General features: G+C 51.3%; 1 protein-coding gene across 1 annotated transcript; it reads left to right on the top strand.

The window, feature by feature from the left end:
• Nucleotides 1–3,501: 3,501 nt before the first annotated feature.
• On the top strand, nt 3,502–7,729 carry LOC110480955 (hydroperoxide isomerase ALOXE3). The gene is made up of 13 exons (XM_021549360.2): nt 3,502–3,639; nt 4,017–4,215; nt 4,288–4,369; nt 4,467–4,589; nt 4,688–4,791; nt 4,902–5,224; nt 5,300–5,503; nt 5,635–5,721; nt 6,216–6,385; nt 6,462–6,583; nt 6,675–6,775; nt 7,163–7,333; nt 7,550–7,729. The coding sequence occupies exons 1-13, from the start codon at nt 3,502–3,504 to the stop codon at nt 7,727–7,729; spliced, it is 2,004 nt and encodes a 667-aa protein (XP_021405035.2).
• The last annotated feature ends 13,464 nt before the right edge of the window (nt 7,730–21,193 follow it).

Genomic DNA, 21,193 nt, shown 5'->3' with positions numbered 1-21,193 from the left:
GATCTGTTGGGCTGTGATGAGGATCCATGGGGCAGGGATGGGATCTGTGGGGCTGGGCTGGCAATTCGTGGGGCTTAAGGATAGAAAACCTGAAGTAAGACCAGCACCCAAGGTGAGAGATCCTCTGAACGCTGCTGGTGCTGCCTTTCCAACACAACTCAGGGTGTTACCAGGACACCAAATCTGATTAGGACAATGATGCTGGCAGTGATGACAGACACAGTGACCCACCACCACCTTGAAATTCCAGCCAGATTCTGGCTCTGGGAAGCACGGGATGGTGAGGAGGGGAAGGAGAAACCCCATCCCGGTGCTCTGCAGTTCTGAATTCCTGTCCCAAATTCCCACATTCCACATTCCCAGCTTCACCCCAGGGAGGGCAGGGAGTGGGGAACTGGGGGAACACAGGGACTTAGGAGGTCTGGGGGTCCCAGAACCAAGGAAAAGGGGGGCTGGGGCTGGGGAACTGAGGGAACACAGGGACATAGAAGGAGTCAAGAAAAGCGGGGGCTGGGGGTGGAGAGAGTTTGGATGGTCGGGAAAGAGGGTGCCAAGGGCGATTGGTGCAGGATTAGGGGGTGCATGGTGTATGCGTTGCTGGGAAGATGGTTTCAAGGGTGTTATAGATGAGTAACACAATAGTTGGCTCTCGCAATTAAGATATGAATATTATGTATATGTTATCAATGTATAATTATGTTATTGTGATTTGTTGTCTAGGCATCCTCTGTTCCCCCCATAGTGAAATAAGAGATCTTCCAGAGATCACTTGAGCTAACAAAATGAATGTATTAAAAATGAATGTATCAAAAATGAATGTATCAAAATGAATGTATCATGTTTGTAGAATCGTGTTGAATTTTAAGAAACCTCTGCCATGGCGCAAAAGACATAGGAAAAAATTTATTTAAAGCTTCTTGCAAAAAGACAAATACCAGAGAAGACCAAGAATGCAAAGAACTCAGATAAGGAGGCCCCTCTGTCAAGGATGATGGACTTATCCAGATAAGATAGCAGAAGACCAAAAGCGCATGCGCAGAGGAGAAGAGTTCAAAAGTTCAATGCAGAAGAAGACTATGGTTTCAGCCTCAAAAGACCATCAGAGACCTCCGTAAAGACCACCACAAAAAACCACGCATGCCCAAAAGGGCGTAGACCTATTTAGCACGAGAGGTGAAGACAGGCGGGGCTAGGGGTTGAATATGCATAGAAAAGTTGTGTAATGTATTGCATATGGAACACCTTTGTGAATAAAATTGTGGGACAAACTCCAGCTCGGAGCACAAGATTTTGGAGAGCTATCTCACTTGTGCCGGGGGCTGGCATACATACCCACTTCATAACTACATTGAGTTGTGGAGTTGATTTATTTATTCCGCATATTGCTTCAATAGTCCCCTTTCCCCCGCGATATCTTCGCCACAGCCTGGGCTGTGAAAGGCTCGCGGAGGGAGGGCAGCGGGGAATAGGGAAGGGCGGTGCGGGGGGGGCGTGCCATGACGACACTGACCCGCCAATCAAGCTGCGAGAAAGCAGACTCCACCAATGGGCGGCAAAGAAGAGTTGATTGACAGACTTTGGGCGGGGCCAGGGTTGGCTGATGCACCACCCCCCCCGCCAGGGCTATAAAACGGGGAGCAGCCACTTTGTACAGGAGCACATGGGAGATAATAGTATGTTCTTATTGATGTCCTTTTTCCTTACTCAGTCCTTTGTTGTGGTTTGATGAGGTTTAATAAACCTTTAAAATTTTAAAAGTGAGCATTGTTTCTCACAAGGGGGTGCAGGATCTTGTAGAGAGGATTCCAGGATGTTCTTGTGCCCAGGAAAGGTTGTCCACTATTCCCCAGTTTCAAGGAAAGGGGAGTCACAGGGTGGGGAGACCCAGGTTAGCCAGGAATGGATGATCTGGAGGTCCTCAGTGTGAAAGAACAGGGGGTCTGGAGGCTGGGAAAGGCAGGAACGAGGATCCAGGTCCCAGAGTCAAGGAAAAGGGGAAGGCTGGGGACTAGTGACAATGGGATGGCCAAGAAAGGGAGTGAAGGGGGCTATAAGTGGAGGATAAGGGTGCAGGATAGGGATCCCAGTGACATACAGGAGCGTTCAGGGGGACCCGGTGTGGAGAAGTTGGTGCAGGGGTTGTCAGTACGGGGTTGGGGGTGCAGGGGGATGGGTCCAGTGCACAGGAAAGAGGATTCAGAGCAGTCCCAAGGTCAAGGAAATAGGGTGTACAGGGATTAGGAGAAGTAGGATGGGAGGTTCAAGGGGTGTTGTGCAAAGATTAGTCATGGGTTAGAGAGAGCCAGGACAGCTGAGAAGGGCAGCTAAGGGAGTCCCCAGTGTTAAGGAAAGGAGAAAGGCAGGAATGGGGGTGCAGGGGTCCTCGGATGAAGGAAAAGAAGTGTCTGGAGGCTGGAGAGATGGAGTGGCCAGAAAAGGCAATTCAGGGTTGTTCTGTGCATGGAATGGTGTATCAGGCAATCTTAGCACTCTTGAATTCTGTTTCAGGGTTCCTGGTGCTGGGAATTGCAATTCAGGGGGGTCCCAGGGTAAGGGAAAGTGCGGATAAGGGTGAGGAGAGGTGAGATCTCTGGGAAGCAGGGTTCAGGGCATTACTGGTGTTGAGGAAAGGAGGGTCTGGGGACTGGGGAACGGGCACGGCATGCCAGATTCAAGGGAAAGAGAGAGAGTGGGGGCTGGGAGAAGTGGGATGGCTGGGAAAGAGGATGGAGAGTGGTGCCAGGGCCAGGCAATGGGGTGCAGGGGGTCTCGGCGTACAGGAATGTGGGGCTCAGGGGGGTCACGGTTTCGGGCAATAGCTGTTCTGAGGTTCTGGTTCCCAGAAATGCTGTTTCAGGGGTGTTCTGGTGCCAGGGGTCCCACTCACCCCTCACCACCCCCCAGGAGTGCCCCCAGACCCAGTGCTGGAACCACCGATGGTACTGCTCCACTGCGGCCTAGCCCCCAAAGCCGCCTCCAGGCCCATGATTTGGGCCACTGTTTCCTGCCTGTCAATGGCAGTTGGGGATGTTCATGACGGAGGAGACCCGGGGTGGGGGTACGTGAAGCTCCTGGCCCACAGTGAATACCCCTCCTTTGGCTCAAACCACCCCCGTGGCCATCATTTGGGTCATGTTCCCATAGACAGGAACATGGGACGGTTTCTTGGGTAATGTGCCCGTGGTCGGTCCTGGGGCCACCACTTGGGTAATGTCCCCACAGCCACCCACAGGGCCGTTGCTTGGGTAATGTCCCTGCAGCCATCCCCAGGGCTATAGCTTTCGTAATGTCCCCATGACCACATCAGTTGAGATCAGATATACTCAACATTGGCCAGTTGCGGTGATCTGATAACACTTCCCTGACAAGGAAGGACCCATCACCCACTCACACAACGGCCATGGGGGTTGCGACACCCACATCACCCAAAACAGCAGGCTTGCACCCCACAGCCCCTCACTCTTCTCTGAAGGCATCTCCAGGAGATCACGGCAGCTTGTCATGGCCACCTACAAGGTGACAGTGGCAACAGGTGACATGGTGGAAGCTGGGACCAACAACTCCATCTCCATCACCTTGGTGGGCAGCAATGGTGAAAGCCGCCAGACCACCGTCTCGTTCTTGTTCCTGCCAGGGAAGGTGGGGACGGCGATGGGGATAGGGACAAAATGCACAAGGGGTGGTAGTAGTAGAGCTGTCCTGGGGACATGAGGGGCTGCATAGACTGTTCTGGGGATGCAAGGGGATGGTGAGAAGGGATTTGAGGGAGATGGAAGAAAGGGGTTCCAGGGTCTAGAGGAAAAAATCTGGGGAGGATGGTGGGTAGAGGTCCGGGGGGGATTGGAGGAATGGTGTTCTGGGAGGATGGAGAAAAAGGACTTTGAGGGGATGATGGAGGATAAGGATCCTGAAGGCAATGGAAGCAAGTGTGGATGCTTTGAGCCCCTTCTCTGCTGATGTCCCCAGTGCTGCCACAGGGCATCTGCCCATTCCCCCAGAAGCCATTTCTTCTCCAGGAGAAGAGCCTGTCTGTGCACTGTGGGCAGGACTTGGGCCCCATTGTCCTCATCCGCCTGCATAAGTGGCGGCTCTTCCTGGAGGATGCCTGGTTCTGCAAGGACGTCCGGGTGACAGCCCCCAATGGCACCCTGTATCGCTTCCCCTGCTATCAGTGGCTGGAGGGGGTCACCACGGTGGAGGTGCGAGAGGGCTCAGGTAGGACCCATCCTGCCCCCATCCTCCTCTGATGGCCAGAGGTCCGACTTCTGACACCTCCCTTCTTTCTAGGGAAGAAGCTGGTGGACGACAAGCTGCAGATCCTCAAGGAACACCGTAATCGGGAGCTGGCAGCACGGCAGGAGGCTTACCGGTGACAGCAGGGACATGGGGACAACAAGATTTTCTTTGTTCAGGTGGGCTGGTCAGCAGTGATGCTGATGTCTGCTCCCATTTTCCCCCCCACTCAGGTGGAAGAACTTCGCCCAGGGCTGGCCCCGTTGCCTCAGCGTGGACTCCATCTTTGAGTTGGACTCCAACATCCAGTTCTCCTGCATCAGGGCCACCAACTTCACTGGTTTCCTCGTCTTCCAGTAAGCAGTACCCTGAGGCCATGGAGAACGTGGGTGACGGTAGGGAAAGGGGCCAGACAAGGCAAGAAGTGTGCTGAGGTCCCCCCTCTGCCCTGTAGAGGGGCCTCCCACTTTATGTCAGGGTTCCTACTGAGATACAGCTCCTGGAACAGCCTGGATGAGATGCGCACCATCTTCTCCCGGACACAGGGCAGGGACATTGGTGGGTACCTTGTATGTTGTTCCCTGCCCTTCCCCTTGCATCACTCAAGGCTTCACAAGATGTGCCTGGAGGGTGGGTAAGTGGGTGCTGATGTCTGACCATCCCCTTAGTCCCTGAGTATGTGGCCAAGCACTGGCAAGAAGATGACTTCTTCGGTTCCCAGTTCCTCAATGGCAACAACCCCATCATCATCCGTTGCTGCACCACGCTGCCACTTAACTTCCCAGTGACACCAGAGATGGTCGCTGGCTCACTGGGAAGTGACACTGACCTGGGCAAGGAGTTGCAAGAAGGTCGGATTTTCATTGTGGACTACAAGGTGCTGGAGGACATCCCAACAGACACCATTTACGGGCGCCAGCAGTACATAGCGGCCCCACTCTGCCTGCTTCACCAAGGCACCGATGGGCTCCTGCGCCCCATTGCCATCCAGGTAGGGGTGTCCCACCCTAAATCTTGCTATCAGGAGGGTACCAATGGTCCTAGACCACTGTGTTGTGTCCAACAGCTCAGCCAAACACCAGGACCCTGCAGCCCCATCTTCCTGCCCAGTGATGATGAGTGGGACTGGCTGTTGGCCAAGACCTGGGTGCGCAATGCTGACTTCTACATCCACCAGCTCCTCACCCACCTGCTGAGGACTCACCTGTTTGGGGAGGTCTTTGCCATCGCCACCCTGCGCCACCTGCCCACCTGTCACCCCTTCTTCAAGGTAAAGTTCCCCCTCAGGACTACCTGCTGCTCCCCGCCCCTAGATCTGAGGGCAGTTATGCCCCACCTGCCAGTCCCCCAGCTCCATGAAGGGGTCCCAAGTCACCTGCCAGGTGTTTGTTCCTCCCTCAGCTCCTGATGCCCCACTTCCACTTCACACTGCACATCAACACCTTGGCCCGCAGTGTCCTCATAAACCAGGGTGGCCTCATTGACAAGGTGAGCCCTGGGGACTGGGACCACTGGGCTCTGCTGGGGCACTGAATGCTCTGGGGTATTGGGAGGCACAGGGGTGTACTGGGGACACTGGGGGTCTACTGATGTCCACTGGGGCACTGGAGGGCACTAGAGTCTTGGCAGTGCTGGGGTCTCCTGGGGGCACTGGAAATACTGGGGGTACTGGGGTGCTACTGGGACCAATGTGGAGTACTGGCATGTACTGGGAACACGGGGTGTACTGGAATTGCTGGGGAGCACTGTAGTGTACTGGGGGCACTAGAGGGCACTGGGAGGCATGAGAGACCTGAGAAACATTAGAGAACACGGTGTGGAGGACACTGGGGGGCACTGGGATATATGGGGGTACTGGGTGTGTACTTGGAGTACTTGTACCCTGGGAGCAGTACAGGGTACTGGAGTATACTGGGAACACTGTGGGACACTGAAGCCTGGCACCTCCTGCCCTCCCAAACCATGGGTGGCCCTCCTCCCAGGGTTCAGGAGTGACCTATGAGGGGCTGCTGCTGGTGGTGCAACGAGGCCTGGAGCAGGTGACCTACACGTCCCTGTGCCTCCCCGATGACATCCGCCAACGTGGCATGTCCCATGTCCCCAACTACCACTACCGAGATGATGGGATGAGCCTCTGGGAAGCCATTGAGAGGTGAGACTGGTTTTGGGGGGTAGAGGGTGGTCCTGGCATGCCCCAGGATCTCACAATCACCTCATCCCTATGGCAGCTTTGTCACCGGCATTGTGACATTCTACTATGATGGGGATGCAGCGGTGAGCGGGGACACCGAGTTACAGGCCTGGGTGATGGACATCTTCACCAATGGCTTCCTGGGCAGGACCTCCTCAGGTAGCACACCTGTGGCTGCTGCAGGATGTCCCCAGGGTAGGCAAAGAACAGGCAGGTCCCTGAGGCTCTTGGTTGTCCCATCCCTACCCAGGTATTCCCTCATCACTGCAGACAGTGGCAGAGCTCATCAAATTCCTCACCATGGTGATGTTCACCTGCTCGGTGCAGCATGCGGCTGTCAACAATGGGCAGGTGGGACATGGGCTAAGGAACCAAAGGATATCCCCAGGTGTCCGTGAGCCATGCTGGGGACATGTCCCCCTCCCACTCCCCTGTGCACAGGAAGGATGTCCCCATCCTGAAACAATGTCCCCATCCATCCTATCTCCATGTTGGATGTCCTCACCCTACATCCCTATCCAATGGGTCCCCATGCCAGAAGGATGTCTTCATCCATCCCCTCTTCATACTGGAGACATCCCTATCCATCTCCCTTGCCATGCTGACATGTTCCCATCTACCCCCTCTCTGTGCCAAAGAATGTTCCCACGTGTCCCCTCGCTGTTTTGGGAGGATGTCCCTACCCATCCCATTGCTGTTTTGGGGGGATGTTGTCTGCAGTGATCTTTCCCGCTGCAGTATGATCTGGGGGCCTTCGTCCCCAACGCCCCATCCTCCATGCGCCACCCACCACCCTGCGAGAAGGGCCGAGCCTTCCTCCAGCACTTCCTCGACACCATTCCTGAGGTGGCCACCACTGCTAACATCTTGGTGGCCCTCATTCTTCTCAGCTCCCAACTCAAGGACAGGGTGAGTATGGCCCCACAGTCCCCATGTGCCTCCCCAAACAGCTGTGTGGGCCTCAGGAACTGCAAGAGGTGCCCACAAGGGTGGATGTCACCACCTTTGGTGTCACTAAGCTTGGGGGACAGCCACCATTGCTCCACACCTACCAGGGTGCCACAGAACCCCTGAACAGCACCAAGGGGTTGGAGCTGAAGGGTCCATGTTGCTGTCTCCCTCCAGAGGCTTCTGGGACAATACCCAGAGGAGAGGTTCACAGAGGCGGAACCCCGGCGGCTCATCCGGGCCTTCCAAGGGCGGCTGGAGGAGATCCGGGACCAGATTGAGGCGAGGAACCAAGTGGCTGAGCTGAGATACAACTACCTGAACCCACTGGAGACAGAGAACAGCATCTCCATCTGACCACAGGAGCTGCACCCGCTCAGCACCACCAGCACTCCCAGCACCCTGCACCTGGGCACCCGCAACAGACAGAACCACCAGCATCTGGATATCCAGTACACCCAGCACTCCCAGCACCCCTTACATGGCCATCCCCAAAAGCCTTGTCACCCAGCATCCTGCACTTGGACAACCCCAGCAACCCCACACCTAGAGATCTCCAGCATCTATCCCCCCAGTGCCCTCAGCACCCCCACTTCATTTTCCTCTCCCCAATAAATGCCAGCTGTCAATCAAACCCTTGCTGCTTGTAGGCATATTCCAAAACCACAGGGATCAACACAGCCCCACTCAAAGTGGGAAGCTGAACTGAGGCAACTAGGAGACATTACAGAGTTCCCAGTGCTTTCTCCCAGTGGTTCCTCCCTTGCTCACAGTGTTCATCACTGGTCCCCCGTGACCCGGTGCGCCCCTGCAGTGCTTCCTTCATTGTGGGCAGAGTGGGAGCTTCACACAAAGTTTATTAGAGAAGCTTCTTTCGAAATATAAAGTACAGAAACGATCCCAAACACCTCCAAAACCTACCCAAGACCCCCTGTCATTTCGAACTCTTCAGAAGAGAATGTGGGTATGGCTGGATCTAATCCAAGTCCAGCTTCTGCAGCCTCCTCACAGGCAAGGTGCTGCAGCCCCACATTGGAGGCCCTTCACTAAACCTGCTTAGGCTTACAGACATCTCTCCTGTGTTGAGGAATCAATGCCAAGGCACAGTAACCTGGATAATCCACATCCTTAATCTCCTGGTCACACAGCCCAGGGTGCTCCTGCCCTTCCTTGCTGCCAGGACATATGGCTGCCTCCAGCTCCCTGTCCACCAAGTCCTTTCCCACAGAGATACTCCCAGCCAGGCAGCTGCAGCTGGTGCCACTGCAGAGGCTGGCCCCAGCATTTGTTCTTCTTTCATTAATTTAATGAGTGTGTGAACTGAATATATGCAAGTAACCAAGACAGCCAAAATACACAGCTGAAGTGTAAAGAGTAGATTTATTCTATTGCCACACTAACAAAATAGGGACAGATACAGTCCTAAGCTTATTTTAACAGGGGCAAAAAGCATGCATGCCAAGCCTGTTCCCCTGCCATAACATACCACATGGCCCATCAAAGGCATATTCCTTCACAAGGCTGTGATTTTGCAATCTCCACACTTCATATCTCTCTTCCCTTTCACCAGGAGGCCTAGACCTGTGAAAAATGCATTTTAGGACTTTTCGACAACATCCTGTTGTCTTCTGCAGAAATTCCACTTCTCAAAGCAGACAGAAAACAACCCAAAGCAATCACAATATGTGAAATTTCTCCCACCGAATATTAGCAACTTTCAGCTGCAAGCTCATCTATGAGTGAAAATATTACTTTTTCTTATTTTTTTCTTCCTTGCCAAATCTTCTGCTTTTAACTTCTACCCCGCCTCAGTGAGGTTCCTGCCAATACATGCTTTCCTACTCCTTGAAGCCCTTCACTGAATGCAGAGACCTGAGAGACCTTTCCAGCAAAGACTCAGGCAAAGAAGCCATTTTATCCCTCAACATCAGTATCAGTCTTTGCTGGTGTTAAAGCCCCCTCCCTGTTCTGAAACAGCCCTGCACAGCACAAACAATGCACAGAAATTCCCTGTCTTTTGCTGGCCTTGCAGTTATCCAATGTCTCCACGGCTCTGGTTTGTAAGGTGTCCTGTGACATCGCAGTCCTTCTCCCTTCACATGTCCCCACAGCCCCTGTGCTGGCCCAGCCATGGTGCCACAGCCCCTGTGCAGCCCAGCCCAGGACAGGAGCATTGCGGCTGGGAACGGCCCCTGTGCCGTGGGGCCCTGGGCAGCCTTGGGGCTCTGTGCCCCATGGCCTCCCTGCTGGGCAGCCTCTGCCAGCTCCTGCCGAGCCCGTGGCACCTGTGGAGCTGCACAGACAGCCCTGCCCGGGCTCTGCCGGCCTCGGGGCCAGCAGAGAGGCGGCCAGGGCTGGCCATGGCCGGGAACAGGCCCTGAGCCCCGCAGGAGGATGGAGCTGGGCCACAGCCAAACTCAGCCCAGGGCAGAGCTGGGCTCAGCAGCCAGGGCTGCCCAGGGCTGGCACAGACAGAGGCTGGTGCTGACAAATGTCCTGGGCCCCTCCCTGCTCTGTCCATGCCCAAGGGCACAGAGCAGCCTCCTCTCTCGGGCTCTTGCCTGTTTTCAATGCCTGCCCAGGCGCTGGCCCTGCCCCACAAGGCCTGGGCTGAGTCCTGCCCCTGCCCGCTCAGCCAGGCTGAGATGGACACTGATGGTTCCTGTGCCAGGCTCTCCCAGCCCAGCCCAGCTCCCTGCCAGCTCTGCCAGCTGCCCTGAGCTCTGGGCAGCACCAAGGGCCTCTCCCCAGCACAGCCCAGCCGGCTCTGGCCCCACAGCTCTGCTCAGCCCAGGCTGCTCTGGGCACTGCCCCACGGCCTCAGCCCCTGCCAAGGGCACAGCAGCAGCTGCAGCTCAGCCAGGACTCAGCCCCACCATGGGGGAAGGGGCTTGGCCAAGGCCAAAGGAGCTCCCTGGCTGCCCTGCTCCCCTCTGCCTGAGGTGCTGAGAGCTCTGCAGCCCCTCCTGCCATCCCATCTGCCCAGGCCAGCACAAGAGCCCCGGCCCTGGGGCCCTCCAGAGCTGCTCCTGCTCCAGGCCCAGGGTGCATTCCAAGCCTGGTGCAGCCATAAATTTGTTTTCATTTCCCATTCATTCCTGCTCTGCTGAGGATGGATCTCAAGACCATGAGATCTCAAGACCATGCTTCAGGTTAATTTATTTCATTTAAATACAATGTGAGTTTCCCTATTTACACAGTCTCTGGGTCACACAAGCTTGGTGGATGGTGAAGGAGGAGAGGATGAGTAATGACGTTTCTTCTTAAAGACAAAAACATCACAACTGGAGAAGAAAAGTATGTATTATGTAATATGTAAATAAGGAAAGACAGTATCTGTCATGACATGCACTGGGAGTCACTGACAGTACAACGGGCAGGCTGTGGCTACTCAAATTCATCCACTCCTAAGTTGCCTCAAGGAATCCTTGAGCTCCTGGTTCCTCAGGCTGTAGATGAGGGGGTTCAGTGCTGGAGGCACCACTGAGTACAGAACTGACACCAGCAGATGTAACAATGGGGAGAAGGTGAAGGAGGACTTCGAGTAAACAAACATGGAAGTGATGATAAAGGGAGACCAGCCAGGTGAGGGAAGCACATGGCTTTGTGCTGTCCCTGCTCAGAGGAGATCCTCAGCATGGCCCTGAAGATCTGCACAGGGTAGAAAAAATATAGTGTAAAGCACTAAAATCCTAAACAGACACTAAACACAAGAATCCCAACTTTGACCAGTTATTTTCAGAGACACTCCAGTCTTCAGATTCTCAGAGACTTGAATCTTTGTTGTCATTGTCTCAGAACCCTGCAAGGTCAAGGGCCTGTTGAAGATGAAGGCTGGAAGAGAGTAATTTCAGGTACCAGGAGGGAGGTTCCTTCTAAAAACCTGACAAGTAGGACAGGTACCTTCTACAACAATTAAGAGGCCCTGGAACTAGGCAGCCAGACAGCTGATGAGGTGAGTGAAGGTGCTTCTGGGATAGAGGAGCCTCCTAAAGTAACACCACCTGTACCTAGCATCAATCTCCTCTGTTACCTGTACCTAGCATCAATCTCCTCTGTTAAGAGGAAAAGAAGGGTAGTTTAATAGGAGACTATTCTCCCTTCTGAGGAGAATGGAGGGCCTGATTTGCAAAGAGGACACAACTCACAGGCAAGTCTGCAGTCTCCCAGGGGCTCGGGTAAGGGACATTACTGGAAAATTCTCCAGTCTATTAAGGCCCTCTGATTACTATCTGCTATTGGTTTTCCAGGATGGCAATGACAAAGTAATTAAGAGAAGTCCAAGGGCAATCAAAAGAGATTTCAAATCCTGGAGACAATTGGGTGCAGGATCAGGAGCACAGTGATTTCCTTGGTCCTTCTGGTAACAAGGAATAATAAAATACATCATATCAATGCGTGGGCCCAAGGCTGATGCGATTGGAAAAAAATTGGTTATTTGACCATGAGATGATCTATTCAACACCTGGTCTACTGACATCTGATGGGATTTACCTTTAAGAGGGAAAGGGACAAAACCAGGCTCACCAGTGAAGAGCAATTGGATGGAGTGCCAAAATTTGAGGAAAGAAGCACTGATAGGATCCCTCAATCCTGCTCCAATGTACCACACCTGAAATGTTTCTACACTAATGCATGCAGCATAAGTAACAAACATGAGCTGGAAGCTCTGCCCTACAGCTAAAGATTTGACATCACTGGCATAAGTGACGCCTGGTGGGATGAGACAACTCTGTTATAGGAGTGCCCCATTGGATGGTTAAAGACTCTTTCAGAAGGGTAACCAGGGCAGGAGAGGTGTGAGGTGGCATTGGATGTAGTGGAATGTCTGGAGCTCACAGCTGGCAACAGCACAGTTGAGTGTCTGGGTGAGAATAAAGGGGCAAACAAATAATGCAGATGTCACTGTGTGAGTCTACTATAGACCACCAAGCCAGGCCCACATAGTGAAGAGTTATTCATTGAGGAACTAAGGGACACTTCAAATGAAAGATGCTCTCCTGCTCTCCTTCTGCTTGTCAACAGAGAGATCTTGTGAGCAAAATGGAGATTGGTGGCCATCTTAGCCACAGAGACCACAGAGCAATCAAGTTTAAATCTCTGTTGACAGGAGGAAAAGTGACAGCAGAACTTCAACTCTGGCCATGAGAGCAGACCTCAGGCTGTTCAGGGAACAAATGAGTACCCTGGGAAAATGTTTCTACAGGTACTGGACCCCATCACTGCATCACCTTCTAAGGACACAGGAGTAGCAATTCCTAAATGCTGAAGTCAAGCAGGAAAGGTAGAAAGATGGCGTGACTGAACAGGGATTTACCCTTGGATATAAGGAAAAAAGGAATGTATGTGCCTAGTGGAAGACAAGTCAGGTAACACAGGAAGTATACAGAGATGCTGCTCAACACCGTAGGGAGAAAATGGGTGTGGCCAAAGCTCAGTTGGAATTGAAGCTGCCAGAAATCGGGGGGGGGGGGGGGGGAGGGGGGGAATAAAAAGTTTTAAAAAATATATTAATGGTAAAACAAAGGGTAGAAATTACATTGTCCTGTTTCAGGATTAAGATGGTCACCTAACAAACAGGGACATGCACAAGGCAGATGTGTTTTAATACACTCTTTGCCACTGTCTTCAACACAGATGACAGACCAAGGGAATCTCAGTGCAGGAGATCAAGAATGGTTAACTCTCAGTTGACCCTGAACTTGTGTGGGATCTGCTGATCCAGCTGGATCCCTACAAATCTATGGAGTCTGATGGGATTCATACAAGAATATTCAAAGAGCTGCTGATATCATTGAAAAGCCTCTCTTGATGATTTTTGAGTACTCTTGGGAAACTCAAGAGGTCCCAACTGACTGGAAACTGGTAAATGTCCCAGTTTTCAAGAAAAGCAAGGAGGAGGACTCTGGAAACTATAGGCCTGTCGGTGTCACTTCAGTATCCAATGATATAACAGAAAATATTACTCTGGGAGGTATTGAAAAATACCTGTGATACGACAGTTATTGGTCACAGCAGGTACCAACCTCTCCATTGTTGTGATCAGTGGCAGGACTCAAGGAAACAGCTGGAGATGAGTCAGAGAGGTTTAGGTGAGGTATCAGGAAAAGGTTTTTACCCCAGAGGTTGGTCAGGTACTGGAACAGGCTGCCCAGGGAAGTGGTCACACCACCAAACCTGTCACAGCTCAAGGAGCATTTGAATAATGCTGTCAGCCCATGGTCGGATTGTTGGAGTGTCCTGTGCAAGGTCCAGAGTCAGACTTGGTGATCCTGATGGGTCTTTTCCAATTCAGCCTACTCTGTGATTCTGTGAACTCCCTGCACTGCCCAAAGACTTGTGGTCAGCCCCTCTGTCTCACACACTGGAGAAGGATGCCTGTGCCCACAGGAAAAAAACCCACCAAAAGTCTGCTTTACACAAGATGCTGCACCAGGTGAATTGGAAAAAGGAGCAGATCAGGCCCCCTCACTCTTTTCTCTCTCTCTTTTCACTGCCTCTCTTTATTCTCTCTCTCCCGCCTCTCTTTCTGTTTTTTCTCTGCCCAGTTCTGGCCCATCCACATGGCAGCACCAACATAGGATTGAAGCACTGAAATATTCTTTTCTTCCTTTCCTGGCTGTGCCTGGACAAAGGAAGCTTCTCCCATTCTCCACATGAATTGTGATGGGACTGGGGACATTGTGGAGCTATGCTGCACCTTGTAAGCCAGCACCTTGGAGGAGTTTGTGGTGGGAGCAGAGAATGCATGGAAATCTTTTGAACAGCAAAACATAAGAGTTTCTTAGATATGTCCAGGTCTTTGTTTAGCTTGTTGGAATTTATAACATACCTCACTCCCCTACCAGTGGATCATGACAGGGGTCCTGGGGCTCCCCACTTTTCACACTCCACCCCCCTCCAGGCTGCTGGGGGTCCCCCCCCTCGATAGGTCCACCATTTCAGAATCCCAGAGCTCCCTGCTCTCTAGGCTGCTTGGGGTCCCAGGGGTTCCCCCTCTCCCAGCTGTCAGTGGTTCTGAAGGTCTGTCAGAGAATGGAATGTTCTGGGTTAATGGCTCAAACAATTGGCCATTTGTGAAAGCAGGGGGCTTTGCTGATTATGTGCAAGGGAACAGCCCAGGTGCAGAGAGTGTCAGTCCCAGAGGCTCACCATGACAAATCAACCTTGGTTTAGCAAGAAGCTGGGCTTTGAGCCAAATAAGAGAAGAAGCCTATAAGCAGCTGATCCAGTGAGGTGGGACAGTGCTTTTGATCAGGGCAATTTCATCCTTTACACAACTGGCTCAGTTGTAAAACTCCCCACTCCCTGAGGGACATACTGGGACATTCAGACAGAGGGCTGAAAGTTTTGTCATGGCTTAACAGATGTCAAAAACCATCAGAGATCTCTGAAGTGCCCCCGACTCATTTCTGGAGCCTTCCACTAGAGGACTGCATATGATCCAGTGTCACAATAATCTAGTGTTGTAACAGACAGTGCAAACTTGCCCCTCCAAGGGAAGAACATGGACCTTCCTGCATGAACCTAAGTGTATATTAACCCATTGAAGTCTGTGTTTCATGGGCTTTACCCACCCTCAACAAATCAAGACTGTGACCATCACTTCAACCGACATCAAAATTGCAACAATCAAGTCCCATGTCTGGATCCACAGATGGTTATACCTTTCTACTCTTATCCTTTCTTTCTCTTTCTTTCTTTTCCTTATATGTTTTCTTACATGTTGTTTTTATGCTTTTATATTGTTACATTTCTGGAGATAATAATGGTTGCCTACCTCCTTTCCATTGCATCCAAACTGGGGAGTTCTCAAAAAAAGTGCATAAAGATAGATAGATAGATAGATAGATAGATAGATAGATAGACAGACATCAGTATAATCTTCAGAGGCCAGTCATAACCACCCCTCTCCAGGGTTGACGTTCCCCACCTCACACAGCTCCCTGAATATCAGGCTAGCCCAGAGGTCCGAGGCTGTGAGGGGAGGAATATCAGGAGATGGCAAAGATTTCCAAAAGAGGCTCTTACCCCGATATATGTTGGTGCAGCTCTCTTTATTCTGTGATGTCCCAGGGGAGAGCGGGGGAAAAGAGGATGAACAGGAAATGTCAGGGGTCTATATAGACTTTGGACAGGGTGGGCTTCCCTGGCTCTCCGCCAACCCCGTTGGGGCAGGAAGGAGGGGTCCAGGGTTATCTTGACCAGAGTCACAGGGTCCTGGGGACAGGGGAAATAGAGTGCCCATGAGCTCACTGTAACACAGGGTCCCTGCTCTCTAGGCCCCTGGGGGTCCCCTGTCTTCAGGGTTCCCTTTTCAGCATCCCAGGGATCCAAGGGCTGCCCACCTCTCCAGGCTCCTTCCATCTCTCTCAGGGCTACAGACCCTCTCCAGACTCCTGGGGGTCCAGCCTCTCCATGCTTCCCCCTTTCAGGCTCCTCCCTCACCTCCAGGCTTCCAGGGGTTTCCCCTCGCCAGGTTCCCTACTTCAGGGTCCCAGGGGGTCCAGAGACTTCCCCCTTTTCAGGATCCCTCCTCGCCAGGCCACCTCCTCTCCATTCTTCCTCTGCTTCCAGGCTGCTATGGGTCCTCAAGCTTCGGTATGGCCTCTCTCCACTGTCCCCATTCTGGGGATCCCAGAGTTCCCACACCCCATCCGGCTCTCTGGAGAGAGTCCCCAAAACCAGTGTCATACCTCCCTCCGACCCCGCCATCGCCAGCAGTGACCGCCACCCAGTTCAGGCTGCCTGACCCAGAGGGCACAACCCACCAGGCCGAGCAATCCCCCGCCCCCGTCAGCAGGCGCCACTGGGACCATCTTGCTGTTGTAGATGCATATTATATGGCTAGCTTTTCGTAAATATTAAAATGAATACTATATGTGTTATGTTGGAAAGTTATGCTGTATTAATCTCTTTTAAGTAATGTGGTAAATATAGTTTTTAGGCTATAGCATAATATTAAAATAGAGACTATGTGATATAAGATACTTTTTGTAATTAGCTCAAGGAATGGAAAAATAACCAAGAAATTCTTTGCATACTGATAACAGCAACAAGACACCAAAAATCCTAAGAGAAGAATTATGGCCTCCTTATCGGGACTGTTCAGACTTCTTCCAGACTTCTAAGAGCCAAAAAATTTATTTACAAGATGAAGGGGGGGGAGGGGGCAGAAATTAAGCAGAAACGAATTTTGGAAAGAATGTTTGCATCATGTATGAGCTATATGAATATGCAACAGTCTATTACTTTTAAGGGTAAGCAAGGTGTGCTTTTGTGGCTTAGTGCCCAAGAGCACCTGGACCTCTGTAATTCTTTGCTTTTTATTGTCCTTTATTGTCCTAATTCTGATTGTCCAAATTCGTATTGTTCTAATTTTTTATTACTGTTTTTAAAACTATTTTATTACTATTAAACATTTAAAATTTTAAAATAAGCGACTGGCGTTTTTCACACTCCCAAGAAAACACCTCCTGGGGACCCCGCAGGATCCCCCCAGGGGGCATTTGCTGTTCAGCTTTTGTACCCTGCAAGGACGAAATATTCCCCCATCCCCCGAAAAAAACAAGAGACCCACCCCAAGATATTTGAGGTGAACTTGAAACATTTTCCCTCCCCGCCAAAAAAGGTCCCAGGCAGCCCCCACAGGATATCTGGGGGGAGCTCCGCTTCCCCAGTCACCGGCGGGATGCAGGGATGGAGGCAGCGCTCCCGAGGGGAGCAGCTGCGGATGCACTGAGCAGCAGCCCCGTGAGCTTCCTCCTTTTCGGCTTCCTGCTCCTCCTTCTACCTTCGCTTCTCCTCCTCCTCCTCGTCCTCTGTACTGCCACCTCCTTCTCTTCTTACCTTCGTCCCTTACCCTGCTCCTTCTTCATCCTTCCTCCTCCATTCCTTCTCCTTCTCCCACAGCCTGCGCCCATGCTTCTCCCCGAAGCCCCTTCTGTCCCGCAGGAGGAGCAGGGATGCAGCTGGTGCAGGTCTGAATGGGCAGCGCCGGGCTCTTGGCTGCTCCTACCCGCTGTGGCAGAACACGGGAAGGGGAGAAGCAGAGGAAAACAGAAAATTGGTGAATGGAGGTAACATTTTGGGGTTTATGGCCTCCCTGGTCGGGGACTTCCACTCCTTTGTGCTCATCTCAGGAGCCCGGAGATCTTGGAGGGGGAATGCAGAGATGGATGGGGGATCCCAAAGCGTTTTGGAGGCAAGATGAGAGGCTGTGTGAGCCCCTTCCTAGGGCTCAGCAGAGTCTCGCTGGAAACCTTCAGGTGTTCCTGGGGCCCCGGCCTTAAGGCTTGTTACCACTTTCTACTTCAGGTGTTAGTTCTGTCAGGATCTTGACTCCTTGTGCCTCTTCCTGCAGAGAGAGAACTTGTGGAGACCTCCTCCAGATAGGTCCTAGAGGTGTTCCAGGAACTTTAGGTTCACCGTGAAGCCCTTCCCATAGTTTTGGCATCTAAAGGGTCTCCCCAGTATGGATCAACTGGTGCTTGATGAGGTTGGAGCTTCCTCCAAAGCTTTTCCTGCAGTCCTGGACCATGTAGGATCTGGTGGTGGGTTGACCCTGTCTGGATGCTGGGTGCCACCAAAACTGCTCTGTCCTTGCTCTCCACATCTGGACACAGGAAAAATATAAGGAAAGGCCCAGGAGTTGAGATAAGCACCAGAAGAGATCCCTCACCAACCACAGTTAGGGTCAAAACAGACAGCCTGGAACTAGGAACTGAATTTATTACCAACGAAATCAGAGCAGGATAATAAAAAATAAGTCCTAAAAACACCACCTTCCTATCCCACCCTCCTTCCTGGGCTCTCCCTCCTCCTTCCAGCAGTGCAGGGAGATGGGAATGGGGGTCACGGTCAGTTCATCACACCTTGTTCCTGCTGCTGTTTAGGGAAAAGAGTCAGAGTCCTTCCCTGACCCAGCATGGGTCCCCCATAGGGCCTCAAGTCCTTCCAGCAAAGCTGTCCCAGCATGGGCTCTTCTCTGCAGGTTTACAGGTCCTTGCAGTGTGTCTGCTCCAACATGGTCTTCCCAAGTCATCACATCCTTTTTAAGGATCCACCTGCTCCAGTATAGACTTCCCATGGGTTCACAGCCCTTTTTTAGGCATCCAGTCTCAAGGGAATCTGTGTTCTAGCACCTGGAGTACCTCCTGACCCTCCTTCTCCACTGACCTTGGTGTGTGCACAGCTGTTCCTCTCACATATTCTGATTCTGCTCTTCTCTGCAACAAATTCCATTTGAACAAGAAGTTTTTTTTTTCTTTCTTAAATATATTATCACTACCATCTCTGATGGGGTCAGCCTTGGCCAGCAGCAGGTCCATCCTGGAGCTAGCTGGCATTGTCTCTACTGGATGTGGGAGAAGATTCTGGCAGCTTCTCACATTAGCCACTCCTGTAGCCCCCCACCCCCACTACCAAAAGCTGGCCATGAAAACCCAGTACAGTTCCCTTGTTTCCATGATGCCCTGCAGTGTCACAATGTTCCCTGGACACCAGGAAACCCTGCAGGGTTGTGAACACACCTAGTGCAGGTGGCTTGGGGGCAGCTGCAGTGGAGCTGCAGGTTGAACTCTGGGGGGAGTCTAGAGAGACAAGAGGCCATGAACTATTGACTCTGCACAAAAAGGGCTCAGAGGCCTGTGGTGCAGCCCAGGGAGGGACATTGAGAGACACTGCAGGAGCGAGGACCCTGGAGCAAGAGCTGAGACTTGAGACTGGGGCACATTTGGACTGTGAGGGGATAAAGCCAAGGGGTTTTTTTGGTGGGAGTCCCTCCTGGGAGGCACTAGCTGGGGCTGTTTCTGTGTTACTGCACCAACTGCTTTATGGAATGAAGCATCTGAGACTGCCATAGGAAACCTGGTCTGACTAAGAGAATGGGGGTTGTGGGAGGGTCTTGCAGGGACTGTCAGGGCACTTCAGCCACCACTGTGAAGGGGCTGTGCTCCCAGCAGTGAAAGTCTCTGGAAGTGGGAATATGACGGCCTGAGTGTCTCAGAATGAGGAAGACCCATTTCCCAGACCTTGAAGTTTCCTTAATACATGGACAATGCAGAGGAAGTTGTAGCCATCCAGTGTTAAGCCCTACACTGCATGACACCAACACTGTCCTTTCTCATGTATTTTTTGTGACGACAAAGGGGTTTGTCTTCGAAATTAGTAACACTTTAAATGACCTGTTTATTCATTGATAGCAAAATTACATAGAAGCAACTTCTGGTTGGTGTGGTACTACAGAAGCCTGAGTCGTCTCCTTACATTCAAGCTGGCTGATGAATGGCCTGGCTGGAGAATGGCCAAGGCAGTTTAATATAAGTATTATAAAGGAAAAAGGAAAGCCCTCTAAACATAGAACTGAAGCTGAGCTCACTCCACTAGTGAGTGAGATTTCCCCCATTAAGACGTAATGATGTCTCCTCCTGTCAGTTGTAACTGAGTTCTCTCTTACAAGACAGCCACTTTAGAGAAACTTAATCTTTGGTGTGTGTTGTAAAATGTGCCTTCATTAGATGTCACACTGTACAAATCTTGTCACTTGTTTTTTTCTGACTGGAAATGATGGAGCTGTTTATTGAGAAGGTTTTTTTTTATGCTGATCACACCACAGTGGGAGGTTTCAGCTCCCTTGGGCTACTCAAATTCTTCTCAGGTGATCATTAAAATACTGGTTATCACCTGAGCATTGCTGGAGCACTTATTCTGAGTAATTAACTTTTTTCTTCTCCACCCTGACATGCTGGCTGCATTGTCAGTTTATCTGATCCATTGTATACAATAATAAATATCTTATAAATTCTCCAGTCTGGATTAAATCCCTATTTAACAGTTCTATGTCCCAGTTAGTCTATAGGATGGAGGGAAACGAAGGAATATAGGCTCACCATGTCTACTGATTAGTGATTCATTAGCACTAACATGAACAAACAGGAGAGATTAATGAATTTCACAGGCCACTGTGTTTCAGCCATCCATGTCACTCTGTTATTTTTAATTTTTTTTCTGTTGACAAGTTTCCAGCTATATCATGGTGCTCACCAGTGGGACACAAGTGAGTAAGATGCAAATTATGAAAGAAAATTCCTTCTCATCTCCAGCTATAGGAGTTTGATCTCAGGAAAGAGAAAATATATGTTTATGCAAATGCTCTAAAGCATTATCACTGCTTAGAGTCCTGCAAACCATGGGCCTTTGCAAGGGTGTCACTTGCCAAAATATGTAGACTGGATTCTCCATATGCCTAGAAGGTGATGGCTGGCACTACGCTTCGCTTCCCATTTCTTTCTTATTCAGAAGGAATGATCTCTGAAGTCCATCCCAAATATTTGCTATCTATTACTTAACACTTATAGTATTTCTCTGTAAAAAACCACGTTGGATAGTGTTATGATTTAACCCCATCCAGCTCCCAAACTCCTCACAGTTGCTTGCTCAGGCTTCCCCCAGCAGGACTGGGGAGAAAATTGGAAGGGTAAAAGATGGAAAACTTGTCAGTTGAGATTAAGACAGTTTAATACAGAAAGCAAAAACCATCACACAAGCAAATTATAACAAATAATTCATTCATTGCTTCCCAAGGGCAGGTAGGTGCTCAGCACCTCCAGGAAGCACAACCGTATCCCATGGAATGGTGGCATGAGAAGACAAATGCCACCATTGTAAATGTCCCCCTCTTCCTTCCCCTTCCCACCACTTTCTATCCTGAGCATGATGCCATAAGGTCTGGAATATCCCTTGGGTCAGTTGGGGTCACCTTTCCTGGCTGTGACCCCTCCCAGATTCCCACGCACCCTCAGTCCCTCTCCACTGTGGCCA

This window comes from Lonchura striata, chromosome 29 (assembly GCF_046129695.1).
Source record: "Lonchura striata isolate bLonStr1 chromosome 29, bLonStr1.mat, whole genome shotgun sequence".
In the NCBI taxonomy this organism is placed as follows: domain Eukaryota; kingdom Metazoa; phylum Chordata; class Aves; order Passeriformes; family Estrildidae; genus Lonchura; species Lonchura striata.
Note: the sequence above shows the minus strand (reverse complement) of the source record. Positions and strands in the feature narration are given on the sequence as shown.